General features: G+C 38.0%; 1 protein-coding gene across 1 annotated transcript in view; it reads left to right on the top strand.

Moving 5' to 3' along the window:
* The window catches only part of RABGAP1L (RAB GTPase activating protein 1 like), a 718,011-nt gene that overhangs the window by 120,182 nt on the left and 576,296 nt on the right, over positions 1-21,533 (top strand). The window contains exon 8 of the mRNA XM_052653672.1: positions 16,155-16,221. Coding sequence (XP_052509632.1) covers positions 16,155-16,221 — 67 coding nt within the window. The remainder of the gene's footprint in view (positions 1-16,154; positions 16,222-21,533) is intronic.

Below are 21,533 nucleotides of genomic sequence, written 5' to 3' on the forward strand. Positions count from 1 at the left end.
TCTGACAGAAGAACATTTTGTTGTGACTAGTTTTTCTTCCAGAAATCACATTTAAGATAACTATTTCCATGTGTGTGTGTGCGTGTGGCTTTTATTGATTACAGAAAATGAGTATTTGCCTACTTGAAGATCTCTTTATGAGGATACAAAATAGCTTTTCTGCACCTTGTCTTCAGAGAAGCAGTAAGTAATGAACTGATGATAATATATTGTAAATATACATGGGTTTATAGTTTTGGAAACTTACCACCATAATGTCTTCAGATACCCAGAATAAGTTTTTCTTGATGCACTTCAAGTAGAACCTCCTCCACACTCATGTTCTGTTCCCCTTTCATCTCCCTAGAAATAGTAAGAGGATACTCAGAATTCCTCGTTTCTCTAGTAATACTGCTCCTTCATTGTCTTGTGTACCAGAAGGAGTAAAGCAGGGTACTCCTGAGTGCTGCATTCTCTTTCCAGGAGCCTTTTTCCTACACTGAACCTTCAGCATTGCTGAAATGATTCTTTGCCAGTTTCTTGCAGGCTTTGTAGGAAGTCCTGGGTTTTCCATCAGTACTCAGATTCTGATTCCCACATGACTCTGCATATCCCCTCATCTGACTCCTGTCTCTACCTTTGCTCAGTTTCCTAAATGATTTCATTGTATACTCTGGAAGTTAAAATCTGTTGTCAGCACAATTCCTTTTTATCCTTAACGTCATTTCTGATTGTTACATTCACTTTATACAACCTGGCTTTTGCTAGAGTCCACCACTTGCCTTATAGTCCTTTCAGATGATGGCTGATTCCTCTCTTGCCACCTCTTGGTGTCTCTGTATTGAATGTGGGGAAGTAGCTTTCTTGCATGCCCTTGCTGCTCTTGGGCAGAGGATGCATATGTGATTAGTCTTAAGAAAAACAAACTCTTGTCTGTGAGTGTGTCACATATTTGACACGTGTCATTTCTCACATGTCCCAACTCATTGCAGGGAAAGTGTGCTCTGTGTTTCTCCCTAGGGAGAGTACTCTTGGAGTTTGTGCCTAAGATTCCTCTCTTGCCACCCCTTGATATCTGTGTATCGAAGGTGGGGAAGTATCCTTCTTGCATGCCCTTGCTTCTTTTAGACCATGATTCTCTTTTCGTCTAGAAAACTCCCAGCTTCCAAGTTCATGCTATCAGATTTTAGCATCTTCTAACCTTTCTTGTTGTGGTTATCCACAAGTCCTTGGAATTCCTGTCAGACTTTGAAGATTTTAGCTCCCGACTTCTTGTCATCCTCTAATTAGTAAGCTTGTCTTAATTTGGAAGTTTTAATATCCATGCAGATGATTATTCTAATAACCTCTTAGCTTCTTAGTTTTTTGACCTCTTTTTGTCCAAAGATTTTGTCTTTCTCCCTACCCTAACCACCTATTTCTATGGTCATTCTTTAGAATTTGTCATGACCTGAAACTGTACTCCCTTTATAATCTCAATTTTAAGTATCCTATTCACTACCTCATTGCTGTAAGTCACTTCTGTTTTCTTAATACCATAACTCTTCTAATTAATGTTACTGTTAGTCTGTGGTTGGTCCTATCAACCCATACATTTGTTTTAGTGTCCCTTACCCCTCACTTCATGTTTTTACCTATCTGCTTCCCAACTTAGATTCTGTTATTTATCTGTACAAATTATTACTTCATATACTTCCACAAACTCCTTTACTCTCTCTCTCATCTTCCTACATGCCTGGCCTATTCCCAGCTCTAGTTAATTCCAGCTTTCTGCACCTTTGTACCAACACCAGTGGTATAAATGAATGCTGCAGGGGAAGAAACAAAACTGTATATAAATGTGCTGATTGACCATAACCATAGGTATACCTTAGTATTGATAGAATTCCTGTTTCATTTTACTAGACAAGTTAAGTTGTTAATCTCTTTCCTAGATAATTTTACACCTTCTCAGTAAACCTCCATCATATCTTCTACCATGTTTATTTTCAGCCAGTGATCTTTTAAGACAATAGAAGCAGTAAGAATAGAACTTTAGATATTCCTATCACTTTGTCTACCAGTCTTTTTCTTATTATAGATTCTGCTTTCTCTCTTACTACTCTGGATGAAATGTCCATGTTCCTATGGCCAACTTCCAACTTGTACACTAGGTTTTTAATCCATTTTGCCTTCTTGATGATGTGATTCTATTCTTTCTGCTACCACACTCACTCTGAGGTTAACTCATCCAATCTCATTCCTTTAAACTTATCTGTAAAATAGGTAACTTCCAACTTTTCATCTTTCACCTGAGGTCTCAGACCTCTGTGTTCCTCATTCATGTATCCTGCAACTTTACTTCTTTGGTGTCTCAAAGTTACTGAGCTCAAAGTCTAGACCCCCCACCCTGTCACAAACCTGTCCCTCCTGTAGTCCCCCCCAGCATTATGATTTATAGTCTCATCTTTCCAATTACTCAGGCTGAAAACTTGGAGTCATCCTTGACTTCTTTTTCTTTCCCTGCACATCTGATTCATCAGTAAATTATATCTGCTCTACTTCCCACCATATAAAGAAAGATCAAACTCTCGAGGAAAGGGATAAAGAAAAATACGTGAATAGACATAGGTGAAAATGTCTATAAAAGAAAAATAATTAGAAGAAAAGGAAAAAGGAGCAGGAACTCCAAGTGGAATCACTAATATTTTATTTTGTTAAAAAGTAAACTTGCTTATAGGGCTTCCCAGGTGGCACAGTGGAAGAGAATCCACCTGCCAGTGCAGAAGAGAGAAGAGACACAGATTTGATCCCTGGGACAGAAAGATTCCCTGGAGAAGGAAATACAACCCACTCCAGTATTATTGCCTGGAAGATTCAATGGACAGAGGAGCCTGATGGGCTACAGTCCATGGGGTTGCAAAGAGTTGGACGTGACTGAGCATGCATGTTAAGTTGCTTATGCCTTAAACTCTCTCATCAAATTGAATTTATAATTTTTTTCCTGTCGTTTGGCTCAACTCCAGCTTCATTTGCTTTATGTTTATGAAAGAGAAAATGGGCCCTTGTTAACCAGCAGTATAGGGAGAAAATGTTTTTTTTTCTTTGTTTTTGATGTTTTATAATTATAGTTATACTCAATTCTAAAAATATTTGTAGTTTGGCTTTTGATTATTTTGATATATAAACCTGATACATGTAAAAGCCCAAATGTATCACTACCTAAATTTCCCATATTACTACTATTGAATAATAAAGCAAAATAATTGATTTACTAAATGTTTTTAGCAGTGATTAAGCCAAGTTTAGATTTTGATTGTTGTAATCATTTTTAATATTATATTTTTGACTATAGCTAATTTCTCATTTTTTTTTAATTTGAAGAGAGTTAGTAAAAAGTATTCATATTTGAATCATGGTTCTGCATTTCAAATTTTTGTCCATTACGAGTGTGAGAGTTAATGGGACATTATCGTCCAAGGAAGGTGTGGAGGTTGTTGTATTTTCTTGAAGCTTATTGACTGACACTATTTTCAGTAATGGACCTAAAGATACTATCTATTCTTTCATAACTTTCCTATAGGTTAAATTCTCTGCACTGGTAGCAGATTTAAGACAATCCTAAGCATCTATTAAAATTTTTTTTTTCATAGTAATTAGTCTTAGTGTTCTAAAAATCTTTTGGGAACAAATAAAATTTCCTACCTGATGAATGAAAAGAAAAAAAAATAACCAACTTAAATCTCCTTTGCTGATGAGTATAATTCCTAATGATGAAACTTACTCTTTCTGTTATTGAAGGCACTGAAGCAAGCAAGATTTTTAAGGTTCACATCTATGGAATCCCTTCATCTGGGTTTGAAACCCTGCTCTACAGTGACTTGATGAAATTATTTAACTTCTCTGTGCTTCAGTTTCTAGTTTGTAAATTGTGAATGATACCTCTTAAGAATGTTGGGAGGATAAAATTAGGTGATACTTGTTAAGTATTTGAAATAGTCCCTGAAACAAATAAATGCTTGCTAGAAAAGGAAAGCTATAAGCATCTGAATGCAGAGTTCCAAAGAATAGCAAGAAGAGATAAGAAAGCCTTCTTCAGTGATCAATGCGAAGAAATAGAGGAAAACAACAGAATGGGAAAGGCTAGAGATCTCTTCAAGAAAATTAGAGATACCAAGGGACCATTTCATGCAAAGATTGGCTCGATAAAGGACAGAAATGGTATGGACCTAACAGAAGCAGAAGATATTAAGAAGAGGTGGCAGGAATACACAGAACTGTACAAAAAAGATCTTCACGACCAAGATAATCACAATGGTGTGATCACTCACCCAGAGCCAGACATCCTGGAATGTGAAGTCAAGTGGGCCTTAGAAAGCATCACTACGAACAAAGCTAGTGGAGGTGATGGAGTACCAGTTGAGCTCTTTCAAATCCTGAAAGATGGTGCTGTGAAAGTGCTGCACTTAATATGCCAGCAGATTTGGAACACTCAGCAGTGGCCACAGGACTGGAAAAGGTTAGTTTTCATTCCAATCCCAAAGAAAGGCAACGCCAAAGAATGCTCAAACTACCACACAATTGCACTCATCTCACATGCTAGTAAAGTAATGCTCAAAATTCTCCAAGCCAGGCTTCAGCAATACGTGAACCGTGAACTTCCTGATGTTCAAGCTGGTTTTAAAAAAGGCAGAGGAACCAGAGATCAAACTGCCAGCATCTGCTGGATCATGGAAAAAGCAAGAGAGTTCCAGAAGAACATCTATTTCTGCTTTATTGACTATTCCAAAGCCTGTGGAAAATTCTGAAAGAGATGGGAATACCAGAGCACCTGACCTGCCTCCTGAGAAATCTGTATGCAGGTCAGGAAGCAACAGCTAGAACTGGAGATGGAACAACAGACTGGTTTCAAATAGGAAAAGGAGTACGTCAAGGGTGTATATTGTCACCCTGCTTTATTTAACTTATATGCAGAGTACATCACGAGAAACGCTGGACTGGAAGAAGCACAAGCTGGAATCAAGATTGCTGGGAGAACTATCAATCATCTCAGATATGCAGATGACACCACCCTTATGGCAGAAAGTGAAGAGGAACTAAAGAGCCTCTCGATGAAAGTGAAAGAGGAGAATGAAGAAGTTGGCTTAAAGCTCAACATTAAAAAAACGAAGATCATGGCATCCGGTCCCATGACTTCACGGGAAATAGATGGGGAAACAGTGGAAACAGTGTCAGACTTTATATTTTTGGGCTCCAAAATCACTGCAGATGGTGACTGCAGCCATGAAATTAAAAGACGCTTACTCCTTGGAAGGAAAGTTATGAGCAACCTAGATAGCATATTGAAAAGCAGAGACATTACTTTGCCGACTAAGGTCCATCTAGTCAAGGCTATGGTTTTTCCTGTGGTCATGTATGGATGTGAGAGTTGTACTGTGAAGAAGGCTGAGCACCGAAGTATTGATGCTTTGGAACTGTGGTGTTGGAGAAGACTCTTGCGAGTCCCTTGGACTGCAAGGAGATCCAACCAATTCATTCTGAAGGAGATCAGCCCTGGGATCTTTGGAAGGAATGATGCTGAAGCTGAAACTCCAGTACTTTGGCCACCTCATGTGAAGAGTTGACTCATTGGAAAAGACTCTGATGCTGGGAGGGATTGGAGGCAGGAGGAGAAGGGGACGACAGAGGATGAGATGGCTGGATGGCATCACTGACTCGATGGATGTGAGTCTGAGTGAACTCTGGGAGTTGGTGATGGAGAGGAAGGCCTGGCATGCTGCGATTCATGGGGTCGCAAAGAGTCGGACATGACTGAGTGACTGAACTGAACTGAACTGATACTGCTAATACCAGTAGTATTAGTATTGGTGATACTAATAGTACTACCACAGTCATGCTTTTTTCTGAGACTGCTGGTGCTTTGTGAGTGATAACCGGAAATCAGAATAGCCTGCAGAATCAGAGTAAACTACCCCTGTGAGAATGCAAAACGTTGGTTATATTTACTTGGAACCTATGTGTATATGCATGCAGTCTTTGTTCTGCAGATATAATATGCATGGATTTATGTTACCATGGTTTAGTTAAAGAATACCGGTCCCCCAGCCACATGGTTCAAATTTTTGTTAACCATGGTATATTAGTTGTGAGTAATTGCATAAAATGTAGACTTTGCTGTTAGCTCTTCAGTTCACAGTCACTACGTAAATGCTTATTCAGTGACTGTTAACATCACTTCTTTCAGAGTATGTTGATGATTGGTTATGGTGTATCTGTTATTCAGTTCACTCATGGACAGCAAAGTGTCTGTTGTTGTTTTGCCTCCTTAGTCTCTCAATGATAAACCCATGTTACATTTTACAATAATGAATAATTGAAAGAGGTAGCCAACAAAGATGAATGCAGCAAACCAATGAGAAGTGATAATACTGAAAATGAAATTCCATGTTATCTTAGAGGATTTGAAAATGGTGACTGCAGTAAATCAACTATACTTCAATAAAAAATTGAAAAAAAAAAGAAAATGATGACAGCAAAATGAAGATAGGATGAGACCTAGCTCTGCATGAAGCTACAGTATGAAGCATATTGAAAAAGTCTGATATGCAACAAAGACATGATAAAGGCATTTCAACATTTTTTTTAGTTTAAATTACACTAGAAATAGAAAGCTTCTTATGATTGAAATGGAGTGTTTATTTTTATGCTGGATTGAAGACTGCAATAAAAAATAAGATCCAGGTTTTGCTAGTCTTCATGCCACACTTTTGCAGTTAGTTGCAACACTGAAATAAATGGTAATTATAAGAAACTGGAGATCATACAATTCCTTTAGCTGAGTTTTGGAAGAGATAAGACATGAAGGCATACAATTGAAAACATTCACACATCCTGACAGGAAGTAACGGTGAGTTGTATTTGTGTTGTGTGGCAAAACGTTCACTGCACTGTACAAATAACTTGGCAGGATTTGAATAGGGCATAAGTGGAGTTATAGAAGAAATAGCTGACTGTGGGAATGTTGACACTAGGTGTACAGCCAGAGGAGCTTAGTAAAGATGAACTTATCAACATAAATAAGGCAAGTGGTTTGATGAAAAGGATGAATGTCCTGGGAAGTTAGACCAGCAAAAACTTCATGTTAAAGGAGCTCTTAGAGATGTAAAAGTGCAAAGGATAAAATACTGGAAGCGCATTCAAAGTTAGAATGGAGTATGACTGTTTCCTAAGGCGTAGGAAAAAAATGCTTATGCTGTATTGTTTATCACATGAGAAGAAAGCAAACACCGTTTTGTTGTTCACTCACTGAGTTTTGTCTCATTCTTTGTGACCCCATGGACTGTAGCATGCCAGGCCTCCCTGTCCCTCACCATTTTTGGAGTTTGCCCACGTTCATGTCCACTGAGTCAGTGATGCTATCCAGCCATCTCATCCTTTGCCACCTTCTCCTTTTGCCTTCAGTCTTTCCCAGCATCAGGGTCTTTTCCATGTAAACAGCATTTAAACTATTCTTAATAACTTTTCCAAGGAAATAAAATATTTCAGTTTTTAATATTTCTAAGTGCTTTAAAATATAAAGTACTAAATAATAGTTTTACCTTTAAAAAAAATTTCCCTATATATTTGTAACTGACGAGAGATTTTAAAGTTTTGACAAAATATTCACAGATCACAGGACAATCGTAATGGTTCCCATTGTTTATAAGATCACAGTGCAGTTTCAGCTTGTATGGTTATTTTTATGGTTCCACACTGCTGTGTATAGTGAGGAATGCCTGTATATCTTTCTCTACCTGATAACTTTAATAAGGGAAAAAATGATTCCAACAATTCTTATATAGAAGGCTTTCCAACTATCTTTTTTGCTTTAAATTCCATAAGATGGCTAGCATTCCAATTTTATGAAATTATGTAGTTTTTAGAGTTTTTGTGTATTCTAAAAGTTATGATTTAATTACAGCTTTTCTTCTTTGTTGTAGTTCTGTTTATTCTGCCCGTCATACTGTCACTTTCTCATTTTTAATAGCACAAGTTTAGTAAGAGACAGTGTTGTTTAACTGATCCTGGTCAGTTCCCTGCCCCTTTTCCTTTTCTTTTCCTCCTTTTTATCCATGGTCTTCATGGAGAGATGTAGAATTATGATTTTTATGGACTAAAAAAGTAAAATAGTTTCCTTTTGCAGGACATTAACATATAATCCTTTTTTTCCTCTCCTTTTCTTCATCAGTTAAGCCTAAAACCATACAAGATATGCAGAGTTTTTGGTGTTTGTATGGATGCTTTGGTTGATTGGTTTAGTCACTTACTGGTTTGTGACCCCATGGACTGTAGTTTACCAGTGTCCTTCTGTCCATGGGATTTCCCAGGCAAAAATACTGGAGTGAGTTGCCATTTCATTCTCCAGGGGATCTTCCCCACCCAGGGATTGAACTCAGGTCCTCTACATTGACAGATTCTTTACCACTGAGCCAACAAGGAAGCCCATATAGATGCTTACTTGGTATTAAAAGCTGTGTCAAGCTCTGTTTCTAGTAAAAGACTGGCTGGGCAGTGTGGAAGGTCAAACTTCACTTCTTAATAATACTGGCAGTTATTGTTCAGTTGCTCAGTCGTGCCTGACTTTGGGACATCATGGACTGTAGCATGCAAGGCTTCCCTGTCCTTCACCATCTCCTGGAGCTTGCTCAAACTCATGTCCATTGAGTTGGTGATGCCATCCAACCATCTCATTCTCTGTCGTCCCCTTCTCCTGCCTTCAATCTTTCCCAGCATTAGGATCTTTTCCATTGAGTCAGCTTTTTGCATCAGGTGGCCAAAGTATTGGATCTTCAGCTTCAACACTTCCAGTGAATATTCAGGGTTGATGTCCTTTAGGACTGACTGATTTGATCTCTATGCTGTCCAAGGGACTCTCAAGAGTCTTCTCCAACACCACAGTTTGAAGGCATCAATTCTTTGATGCTCAGCCTTTTTTATTGTCCAGCTCTCACATCCATACATGGAAAAACTATAGCTTTGACTATAAGGACCTTTGTAGGCAAAGTGGTGTCACTGCTTTAATACGCTGTCTAGGTTTGTCATTGCTTTTCTTCCAAGGAACAAGTGTCTTTTAATTTCATGGCTGCAGTCACCTTCCACAGTGATTTTTGGAGCCCAAGAAAATAAAGTCTGTCACTATTTCTATTGTTTCCCCATCTATTTGCTGTGAAGTGATGGAACTGGATGCTCTGATCTTTGTTTTTTGAATGTTGATTTTCAAGCCAGGTTTTTCGCTCTCCTCTTTCACCTTCATCAAGAGGCTATTTAATTCCTCCTTTCTGCCATAATAGTGGTGTCATCTGTATATTGGAGATTATTGATATTTCTCCTGGCAATCCACAGAAATGGTATGGACCTAACAGAAGCAGAAGATATTAAGAAAAAGTGGCAAGAATACACAGAAGAACTATACAAAAAAGGCCTTCATGACCCAGATAATCACGATGATGTGATCATTTACCTAGAGCCAGACATGTTGGAACGTGAATTCAAGTGGGCCTTAGGAAGCTTCACTATGAATGAAGCTAGTGGAGGTGATGGAATTCCAGTTGAGCTATTTTAAATCCTAAAAGATAATGCTTTGAAAATGCTGCACTCCATATGCCAGCAAATTTGGAAAATGCAACAGTGGCCACAGGAGTCGAAAAGGTTACTTTTCATTCCAATCCCAAGGAAAAGCAATGCCAAAGAATGCTCAAAGTACCTCACAGTTGCACTCATCTCACACGCTAGCAAGGTAATGCTCAAAATTCTCCAAGCCAGTCTTCAACAGTATGTGAACCATGAATTTCCAGAGCTTGATGCTGGGTTTATAAAGGGCAGAGGAACAAGACATCAAATTGCCAACATCCGTTGGATCATCGAAAAAGCAAGAGAGTTCCAGAAAAACATCTATTTCTGCTTTATTGACTATGCAAAGCCCTCGACTGTGTGGATCACAACAAACTGTGGAAAATTCTGAAAGAGATGGGATTACCAGACCACCTGACCTGCCTCCTGAGAAATCTGTGTGCAGGTCAAGAAGCAACAGTTAGAACCGGACATGGAACAACAGACTGGTTCCAAACTGGGAAAGGAGTATGTCAAGGCTGTATATTGTCACCCTGCTTATCTTATTGCAGAGTACATCATGAGAAACACTGGGCTGGATGAAGGAATCAAGATTGCTGGGAGAAATATCAATAACCTCAGATACGCAGATGACACCACCGTTATGGCATAAAGTGAAGAGGAATTAAGGAGCCTCTTGATGAAAGTGAAAGAGGAAAGTGAAAAAGTTGGCTTAAAACTCAACATTCATGACTTCCAGTCCCATCACTTCATGGGAAATAGATCCGGAAACAGTGACAGAGTTTATTTTCGGGGGGGGGGGGGGGGAGGGCTCCAAAATCACTGCAAATGGTGATTACAGCCATGAAATTAAAAGACTTCAGTTCAGTTCAGTCGCTCAATCGTGTCCAACTCTTTGTGACCCTATGACTCACAGCACGCCAGGCCTCCCTGTCTATCACCAACTCCTGGAGTTCACTCAGACTCACGTCCATCGAGTCAGTGATGCCATCCAGCCATCTCATCCTCTGCTGTCCCCTTCTCTTCCTGTCCCCAATCCCTCCCAGCATCAGAGTCTTTTCCAGTGAGTCAACTCTTCGCTTGAGGTGGCCAAAGTACTGGAGCTTCAGCTTTAGCATCATTCCTTCCAAAGAACACCCAGGACTGATCTCCTTCAGAATGGACTGGTTGGATCTCCCCGCAGTCCAAGGGACTCTCAAGAGTCTTCTCCAACACCACAGTTCAAAAGCATCAATTCTTCGGCACTCAGCTTTCTTCACAGTCCAACTCTCACATCCATACATGACCACTGGAAAAACCATAGCCTTGACTAGATGGACCTTTGTTGGCATGTAATGTCTCTGCTTTTGAATATACTGTTCTAGGTTGGCCATAACTTTCCTTCCAAGGAGTAAGCGTCTTTTAATTTCATGGCTTACTCCTTGGAAAAAAGCTGTGAACAACCTAGACAGCATATTAAAAAGTAGAGACATTGCTTTGCCAACAAAGGTCCATCTAGTTAAAGCTATGGTTTTTCCAGTAGTCATGTATGGATGTGAGAATTGGACTATAAAGAAAGCTGAGCACCGAAAAATTGATGCTTCTGAACTGTGGTGTTGGAGAAGAATCTTGAGAGTCCCTTGGATTGCAAGGAAATCCAACCAGTCAATCCTATAAGAAATATGTTGTGAATATTCATTGCAAGGACTGATGCTGAAGCTGAAACTCCAATAGTTTGGCCACCTGATGTGAAGAATGGACTCACTGGAAAAGACCATGATGCTGGAGAAGATTCAAGGTGGGAGGAGAAGGGGTCGACAGAGGATGAGGTGGTTGGATGGCATCACGGACTCAATGGACATGAATTTGAGCAAGCTTCTGGAGTTGGTGATGGTCAGGGAAGCATGGGTCCATGGGGTCGCAAAGAGTCGAACACAACTGAGCAGCTGAAGTGGAACTGAACCTGGCAATATTGATTCCAGCTTGTGATCTGTTGAGCCCGGTATTTGCATGTTGTAATATGCATGTAAGTTAAATAAGCAGGGTGACTCGTATACAGCCTTGACTTACCCCTTTCCCAATTTTGAACCAGTCCATTGTTCCATAGAATGTATAAATTGGCAAACTACTCTATATTTTGCAGTGTCCTTTCCCTGTGAGACTTTTTCATTTTAACTGTATATTAACATAGTGAAACTATAAGCAGGTATATTTGTGTTTTGGAAATGTGGAAAGTGAGGCTTTTTGAAGTGTGTGACATACCCAGGATCACACCAGGAATTTATAATTTTTTTCTGATAGGCTAAAGGATAGGGGGCAGCAAAGGATGAAATCATTAGATAGCATCCCCTACTCAATGGACATTATTTGAGCAAACTCCAGGAGATTGTGAAGGACCGAAGAGCCTAGCATACTGCAGTCCATGGGATTGAAAAGAATTGGTCATGACTTAGCAGTTGAACAACAGTGACTGATAGGCCAGAAAGTGACAAATTATAACGTTAAGTGACTATGTAGTTTTGGAGTCAGAGTCATGGCCTACTAGTTATGTGGTTTGAACAAATCACTTCTACTTTCTGGAAACCAGTTTTGTCATTTGTTATATGGAGGTTGTTTTTAAAATGTGGATGCAACAAAATAGTAAATGTCTGAAAGCATTAGATAAACAGCTGCTATAATATGGTAGTTATTAATATGATAACACTATCATCTTATTCTCAGGAGGTTTGATTTCAAATTTTGGGTCAATAAATAATGTTGGATGTGTCTTCTCTGTGCTTTGTTAAACCTTCTGTACTAACAGCTATCATAGAACTTACTATACAGGTTGTAATTGTCTTATTTTCCTCCCATACTAGATTGTGAGCTTCTTGAAAAAAATAGGTGTAATAGCAGTTTGCTTAAAACATTATTTATAGAGTTAATAAGAGCAGGTTGAATGGTTTGAATTCCCTAGTGAAGCACTTAATATTCACATTAGGTGTTTGTGGTACTAATAATATGTAATTACTGAGATGTTATTCCTAATAGACCCAGCTTGTCTCCATAGGAATCATGTTGTGCTTTAATGAAATATAATTTTGAAAATGACTATTATAGCTTGATAGAAAACAATTACGCAGTTTTAATGCTGGAAGAATCCTTAGAGTTCATGTGTTGTACCTCTCCTATTTTGTAGAAGAGGAAGCAGAGGCCCAAGGGGATAGGTGCTTTCACTAAGGTCACACTGTTGTCACTTCATGTTGACAGTGAAGTGAAAGTTGCTCAGTCATGTCTGACTCTTTGCAACCCTATGGACTATACAGTCTGTGGAATTCTTCAGGACAGAATACTGGGGTGGGTATCTTTCCTTTCTCCAGGGGATTTTCCCAACCCAGGGATAGAACTCAGGTCTCCCACATTGCAGGTGGATTCTTTACCAGCTGAGCCACAAGGGAAGCCCAAGGATACTGGAGTGGATATCCTATCCCTTCCCCAGGGGCTCGTCCCGACCCAGGAATCGAACTGGGGTCTCCTGCATTGTGGGGTGATTCTTTACCAACTGAGCTATCAGGGAAGCCTGACAAACAGTATAAAACTTTAATTTTTAAAACAAGCAAAAGAAAAGTAGGGACAGTACTTGCTAAACTCTTAGTATTGGTTCCTGAAGGGGCTGAGATTAGTGACGAAGGAGAAATTCCCTACACGCTTTGGTATTCTTTAGCTTTTTACAGTGACTATATGATAGTTTTGTAACTTAAATGAAAGTGAAGGTTGCTCAGTCATGTCCAACTCTTTGTGACCCCATGGACTATACAGTCCATGGTATTCTCTGGGCCAGAATACTGGAGTAGATAACCTTTTCCTTATCCAGGGGATCTTCCCAACCCAGAATCGAACCCAGGTCTCCTGCATTGGAGGCAGATTCTTTACCAGCTGAGCTACAAGGAAAGCCCTTTGTAACTTGAAAACGGTACAACTGGGACTTCTTGGTGGTCCAGTAAGTAAAACTCTGTGCTTCCAACGCAGGGGCCCTGGGTTTGATTCCCTCATCAGGGAACTAGATCCCACATGCCACGAATAAGATCCGTCACAACCAAATAAAAAACTAAGTAAATAAATAAACCAACCCCAAATCCTGTAATAGAAGAAATCATATGTAAAACACCCATGAGAGATGCAAGCTGAAGCAAAAAATGTAGAGAACGTGAGACACGTCTTTGTCCTCATTGATCTGACATTTTAGTTGGAGAAACTAAATTGTTTTAAATTAGTTAATCTATTTTAATTGGAGGATAATTGCTTTACAATATTGTGATGGTTTTTGCCATACATCAACATGAATTGGCCACAGGGATACATGTGTCCCCCCATCCTGAGCTCCCCTTCCTCCTCCCTCCCCACTCCATCCCTCTGGGTGGTCCCAGAGCACCAACTTTGGGTGCCCTGCTTCATACATCATACTTGTGCTAGTCATCTATTTTACATATGGTAATGTACATGTTTCAATGCTTTTCTCTCAAATATCCCACCCTTGCCTTCTCCCACTGTGTGTAAAATCTGTTCTTTACATCTGTGTCTCCTTTGCTGCCCTGCCTGTAGGATTGTCATTACCGTCTTTCTAAATTCCATCAGTTCAGTTCAGTTGCTCAGACATGTCTGACTCTTTGTGACCCCAAGGACTGCAGCACGCCAGGCTTCTCTGTGTATCATCAACTCCTGGAGCTTGCTCAAACTTCATGTCCATCGAGTCAGTGATGTCATCCAACCATCTCATCCTCTGTCGTCCCCTTATCCTCCTGCCCTCAATCTTTCCCAGCCTTTCCAAAGGCTACTGGAAAAAAACCATTCCATATACATGCATTAATATACAGTATTTGTCTTTCTCTTTCTGACTCACTTCACTCTGTATAATAGGCACCAGTTTCATCCACCTCATTAGAACTGATTCAAATGCATTTCTTTTTATAGCTGAGGAATATTCCATTGTGCATTTGTACCACAACTTCTTTATCCACTCATCTGCTGATGGACATCTGTGTTACTTCCATGTCCTAGCTGTTGTGAACAGTGCTGCAGTGAACATTGGGGTACACCTTCAGTTCTGGTTTTCCCAGGGTGTATGCCCAGCAGTGGGATTGCTGGGTCGTGTGGCAGTTCTATTCTCAGTTTTTAAAGGAATCTCCACTCTGTTTTCTGTAGTTATAAAGAATTTAAGGCACAATTAGATATAGTACAATGAAGTAGCTGATTAATTAATATTTAATTTGTATAGACAGTGTTATGTGAGTTCAAAGTTCATAGCAATGTATAGGAAGCATTAAGAGTATTAGGTTATAATTATTTCTATTTTAATTGATTATATTTTGCTCACTGCTACAATAGTGTGTTTAAGGTTTTCCTCAAAGCTTACTGACTTTGTTGTATCTTTATTATATACTTGATCATTTTTACATGACTTCTGGAAGATATCCTCAGATATTATAGGAAGTAACTATTGTTTTACCACTTATTAAGCTCATATTTGCATAGGACCACTCTCTGTCTTGTTTATGGAAGGAAAAACCCTGCCATTGGAAAAGTAAACCTTTGGTAAACAAGGATCAGATTTAGTATTGACTGCTCAGCTGCCACTATTTTGAAATTTAAAAAATCTTACATTTAGTTTGTTTATATTCTTTACTCCTTTTATAAAATGCTCTGTAGCATATTTTTAACATTTGGAAAGCTATAATAGAAACTACTCTATTCTAGTTGGCAGAGAGAGGTGCACTGTAGATAGATCGCATTGCCTCTTGAGTATAAGAGGTATGTAATAGCCATGAGTTTAAGTAAATTAACTTTTCTGGAGTTTACATTTGCTAACAATAAAGAAAAAATAATAATACCATAACACATATAAAGAAATGTTAGGTTTGACTGAATTTTATAGTTGATGAAAACCCTTTACAAATAAAGTGATAGTGTTAATTGGATTCCTAAAACGTCCTTTGCATCAGGAGGCACAGAATAAGTATTTAATAATATATTATATTCTGGATAGTATTTTCACTTGCATAATAGCATTTTTTAGTAATGAGTTTCATATAAGTTTTTTTTTTTTTCCAAACTGAAGATATAGTATTGATAGTCTACTCAGTGAACATGACTGTGGAGGGCCAGGTGATTGATTGTATTAACATGGCTTGATGCAAAGAGAGAGTACAGTGTTTTATTCAAATTTTTTTAAGTTTTCTTACTTTTAATTTAATTAGGTTAGTTGATCTTGATCAATATGTTTGGAATAACTGTAAGGCAAACAATCTCTAATTTTTACCTAGAAATTAGTTCATGTCTCAGTACTGTATTTTGTTTCAGTCAACAATTTGTGGCTATTTTTATCACAGTTTCTGTTCATTGGTAATCTTTCAGAAGCAGAAATAGAGATCTGGGAATTTAAATAATTTATTTATGTGTGATTTTATTATGTATCTTGATGGATTCTTATCTGTGATGTTTCTCTAAAAAATGTTATTTGTAAGTATAGAGCTAGACAGATTGTATAGTTACTATTAAAAGGCTTTTGCTCACTGGGCTTCTATATATTCTTCATACCTCATTTCTTCTTTTTTTCCCCCCAATATTTTCAGATGTTTTGGAATGTTATTAAGCCCAGGTCGAAACGTGAAGAACAGTGACATGCATTTACTGGATATGGTAATGAAAATCTTTAGCACCTTAACCAAGTATAGATGATAGTTATTTTATATTTTTAAAGTATATTCTATTTTGAAATCTTGTCATTTTGTCAAAATTACTTCTAACTTTCAGCCGTGTGATAGTAGTCAATTAATTTGGAACCCCATACTTAAAATGAGGGAGAAACTTAGGAGTTAAAAATTTTTGTAGAAAGAATCATATGCAAGTTGAAGCAGATAAAAGGATAGTGTTATGAAAAAGTTCATCTACTCATCTGTTTGACTTCTTAGGAAAATATCCTTTCTTTGAGCCAAAAACAACAAGTACATGATTCTAACAGGCATATATCCAAAGTGGATATGGTTCCTTTCATTTATTTTAATGCAGTGTTATTGATATTAATTTGAGTATTGTGATGGATGCATTTGTTTTCTTTAAAGCATTTCCCTTTCTGAATTTTTCCTTCTTGATTACCTTTCATTAGCAAAGTATATTTAATGTGGGAGTGGTATTCATTTAAGGAATGCCCTTGACGGTTAATATATATTCAAGAGTTGGTTTTTGATGTAAAAATGGCAAGCCATCTTAACTTTTAAACAAATACCTGATAACAATGTAGTTAATGAAAACATCCAGTTCATGGTTTAGAACTGTTATAAGAAATAGTTATTTCAGTATAAGTATACAGTTCTTTACTTAAATGAGATTTTTTTTTTTTTTTAGGTAGCACTACATGTTCTCCTTTCAGCTGTATTTTGCAAATGTCATTTAAATATCACAAATTATATGAACTTTTTCTTTATTTTATGATAATTGATTTTTTAGTGGTAGCAGGATGGTTTATTCAGCATTTTTGAGCACCTAATTGTATGCCAAGTATTGTGTGGCGTGCTGGCATTACAGATATGGTAATAAAGTTCTAACATCTTTGGGTTCATGATCTTGTAATGGAAACAGATCTTTAAATCTGTAATGATATCATTGGGTTAAATGCTCTCATAGAGTTGGTGCAGTGAGCCACAGAAATAGCGAGGAAGCATTGCTTACATAGGTAAGGTAAGGACAACCAGTTACATTAAATGTGAAAACAAATTAGCTATTGGTTCATCTCTCTTCCATCCATTTTTATAGCATATCAGTAATGCAGGTGGTTTTGCTTAAGGCAAGACGTAACATTTTGGAGCCCTGAAAATTCTGTGAGGAGGTAGTTTCAAGGACATTAAATACTTATCAGCTCCTAGATCCTAATTAATAATGATCTTGCAGAGTTTAAAAGATTAAGATGAATCGCTGGCAGAGATGTAGAGACCTGGCGTGAGCTTCTGATCTCCCCTCACTTGTAGTGCATCCCTCCACCTTTGAGAGTCCATACTGAAATCAAAGGCTTGTCAGCACTGAAGCTCCTAGAGGGAGCAGTGGGCTTATCAGTGCAACAAATAGTTGATCAAGTTGGAGGGCTTGTATGTACAATTATCAGCAGTTGTGATTTGTTGTTACCCACTGCTGTTAATCTTCATGGTATCTTAATACACAGTTACTGAGCTTTAACCAGACTACATCTAATAAAAATGAACTCATTACCTTATAATGAAGACTGTGGGACAGCTGTGGTTATTACAGGTTACACCTTTGTAATCACCTGAAATCATATTCCTTGTAACTGCCTAATGTGTCTTAGTTCTGCCCTCTAGAGCAAGATATTAATACTTCTATGACATATCCAAATACGTGAACTCTTTGAAAACAGATTTCCCCTTGCACTTTATTCTGACAAACTTTGAAAAAGGGTACAATTGAACTTCAGAATTTATGAGGTTTTTCTGTTTGACTTGAATAATTTTTGAGCAGTGCCTACTTTGTTCCCTGAATGCTAAATGAGAAGGATGAGCTGAGACTTTTCTATACATTTATAAATTTTGTTTAATATAAAATGTACATGAAAAATAAAGCTATATTTATAAACAAATATATTTTTAGTCAGCCAAATTACTTATATATATTATGCATAGTATGTAAACAAAATCACATATAAATAAAATTAATTAAGTTCTTTTGGGGAGGTGCAGGTAATGGACTCTGAATTTTCTCCCAGTAGTGATAATAGTTTTGAAGATACTTGTAGTGTAGGAATAAGGAAATGAGAATTTTTGATTTACAACCATTGATACCTAGGAAAAGCTGAACAGGAAAGTACCAAAAAGAGATGAAAACTGAGTAGAGTCAGATTTTATGGAACTGGAACACAATTTATAATCCTAGAGATGCCTCAGAAAGTTTGTGAAAGAAGTGAAAGAAAGTGAAGTTGCTCAGTTGAGTCTGACTCTGTGACCTCATGGACTGTAGCCTCAGGCTCCTCCATCCATGGGATTTTCCAGGCAAGAGTACTGGAGTGGGTTGCCATTTCCTTCTTCAGGGGATTGTCCAGACCCAGGGATTGAACCCGCGTCTCCCGTGTTGTAGGCAGATGCTTTTACTGTCTGAGCCACCAGGAAAGTCCAGAAAGTTTCTGGGTCTTCATAATTAACTATTGAGACACTAGGCCAGTAGTTCGACTCACAGAAATAAAATTTACATTGTAATCTAATACACTTATAAATGTTAAAAAAGCTGAAGTAAAATTTTTATGAAATAATTCTTAAATTATGAAATTTAAGAAATAGTGAAATTTATGAAATAATTCATGTTTGATGAAATCTGTTTTTTTTTCTTCTACTTGATTAAAAAGTGTGATCATAATCCACCAACTTGATTTTATGATCCACAAATGGGTCACAAACTGCTGTTTGGAAATCATTAGCCTGTCAACTCCGTAAAGTCAGGACCGTTCTCTTGTTTTCTTTGCCGGATACTCATGGGCATAGAGCGTAACTCATAGTAGGCTCATATTTGCTTAAGGAATGAATGGATTAGTGAGAACTTATGTTTCTTTCTTTCTTTGTGTGTTATCTCCTCCTGATAATATCTATGTGCTTTACCCTGCTGTCCCTACTTGACCTCGTAGCTTCAGCTTACTCATAACTTGACAGTAGTTCATTCACAGCTTTGTATGTGATTTTTCAGCTTATGTTCCATTGCGAAGTGGTGTGTGCTGTTTATATTTCCTGGTTTATTTTCTTAAGAGGAGGGCATCTGGTGGTTCCAGCCTGGCCTCTTCGGGGCAGAGGTATTTGTTGTCCAGATGTCTTTCCCTGATGTCCCTGATCTTGTCAGCCTTCTTAGGGGAGGGAAGGCCTGCAGAGGAGCCAGGAAAGAACTCTAGAGCAGAGATTGTGAAAGTCTCTTCATAAGGGCATGGGAGCAAGCCAGGCTATGTAATAGAAATATCTAGTGCAATAAAAGAAATGACTCGAGGAGTAACTTTTATTGAAGGCTTTTAATGTATGAGACAATATTTTTGTGGTTGTGAAGACTCAAAAGAAATAAAAATATGTTTGATTTGGTCAGGCTGTTTTGCTTACAGCGAACAAAGATTCACTTAGAGCACCTGAAGAACAAAAGAGGTTATTGACCTTGATGAAATTAGACCTGACCCTGAACAGTGGTCTCTGGTCTCTTCCTGTCTACCTCCCCTCCCCGCATGGGCTTGCTCTTTCAGTGAGCCTCTTTCTTAGGAGCTGCCCTTGTTCTCACAGCCTCTGGTGCTCTGCTCTCTTTTCTCTTTCTGCACCTTCTTCTCTCTCCCTCTCCCTTCCTCCCTCCATTGCCCGCCTCTCCTTTTTTCCCCTCTCCTCCCCTTTTCCCTCCTTGCCCTTTCCCTTCCTCTCTGTCTCTTTTCTGCCCTTCTCTCTGGGTTCCCCACTCTCTTTGCCCCTTCAACTCACCTCCTTTGTTTATGCCTTTGTTTTTTGACTACATGATTCATTATTTTTAAGGATTTTTGTGTGTGTTTGTTTTCTCTGTTTCTTGCTTAACACTTTAGCAGTTTACTAATACTCTGCTGTTCTTTATTTTCCCCTACCCTAAATTCAGTTATAACTTCATTTTGCATGTGATCTGTCATTTTCGTATCAAAACCTTTCAGCCCTACAGCTGACTGCCCACTTTCCTTGGTATTTGTTAATTGAAAGAAAGAATTTGATTGGCCTAGCTCATTTTTTGAACTCAAGCATAGCATAAGCTCTTGTCCAGAAATGAACTAGATATTTTGGGGTCATTCTTGCTCTGAATGGGAGTCTAATTAGACATAGAGAGAGAGGATAGGCACATGGAAGGGAGGGAGGGAGACAGGGAAAGAGAATGAATATGAATGTATAAGTGTGTTGGAAGTACTGAGTGGATTTCCTTTACATGGTCTTGAGTGTTTTTCTCCTTTGCTTTACACTCTGATCAGTGAACTATCACCAGTACAGTAGAAAAATGTACATAGTAATTACCAACTGACTGAAATAGTTTCATAAGGATTCAGAGAAGCATCTGTGTGTGGGAAATACTGAAAAAAACTTTTTTGTCTTTTAGCCTGACCTTTTTAGCTCTCTCCATTCATAGTATGAGGAAATTGGTACAGAAAATTGAAAGTATTGTAGATAATAATATTCTTTTGCAAATGCTTATATTTGTATACTGTGTGCTTTTCTCCCATGGACAACCTCTGAGCTCCCCCACACCACATACACATACATATACACAACTGAATGTGGCCTTGCTTTCACTATAGAAGTTTCTGCTTCCATGAGAATCAAGAGCTGGCTTGGTAAAAGTCTTAAGGGGTGGAGGAAGTGAAGAGGAAGAAGAGAAGAGAAGGAGAGAATGGAAGAAGGAGAATAAATATAAGGGTAGAGGAAGATAGTTAACAATCTTGGGTATAGATACAAACCAGTATTAGTCTCCTAATATTGATTTATGATTGTAAGAAAGTGTCCATATATCTGGCATATAGACAATAGAAAAGTATTAACTTTAAAGGTGTTAATTGTGACAAAGGAAATTAGTTATTTTAAGAATATATTAAAAATTAGAACATTAGAAGAAAAATTTTAATATTTTCCTGTGATTAGCTTAATTCTCACTTCATATATCCTTGTATGTCTGTGTATGCGATATTTTGACAACCAGCCTAAGATAAAGTTAAATATAACTTCATACCAATACTATGTTTTTGTGAGTCAGCATCTAAGTGCATACCTTTTATCCTAGAGTATGTGTCTCTAAATAGAAATGCTGGAGGAAGCTGCAGGAGAATTTAATGTTTAAAGAAATGCTTCTGTAGAGTGAAAAAAATTTACCAAGAAAATAAATGCCCTGAGTGTAAATTCAAACTTAATTAATTGGATTGCTTTAAGTAAGATATAAGTTAAAATGATGATTTTTGGGGTGTAAATATTCTCAGTGAT

Source organism: Budorcas taxicolor, chromosome 16 (assembly GCF_023091745.1).
Source record: "Budorcas taxicolor isolate Tak-1 chromosome 16, Takin1.1, whole genome shotgun sequence".
NCBI classification, from domain to species: Eukaryota; Metazoa; Chordata; class Mammalia; order Artiodactyla; family Bovidae; genus Budorcas; species Budorcas taxicolor.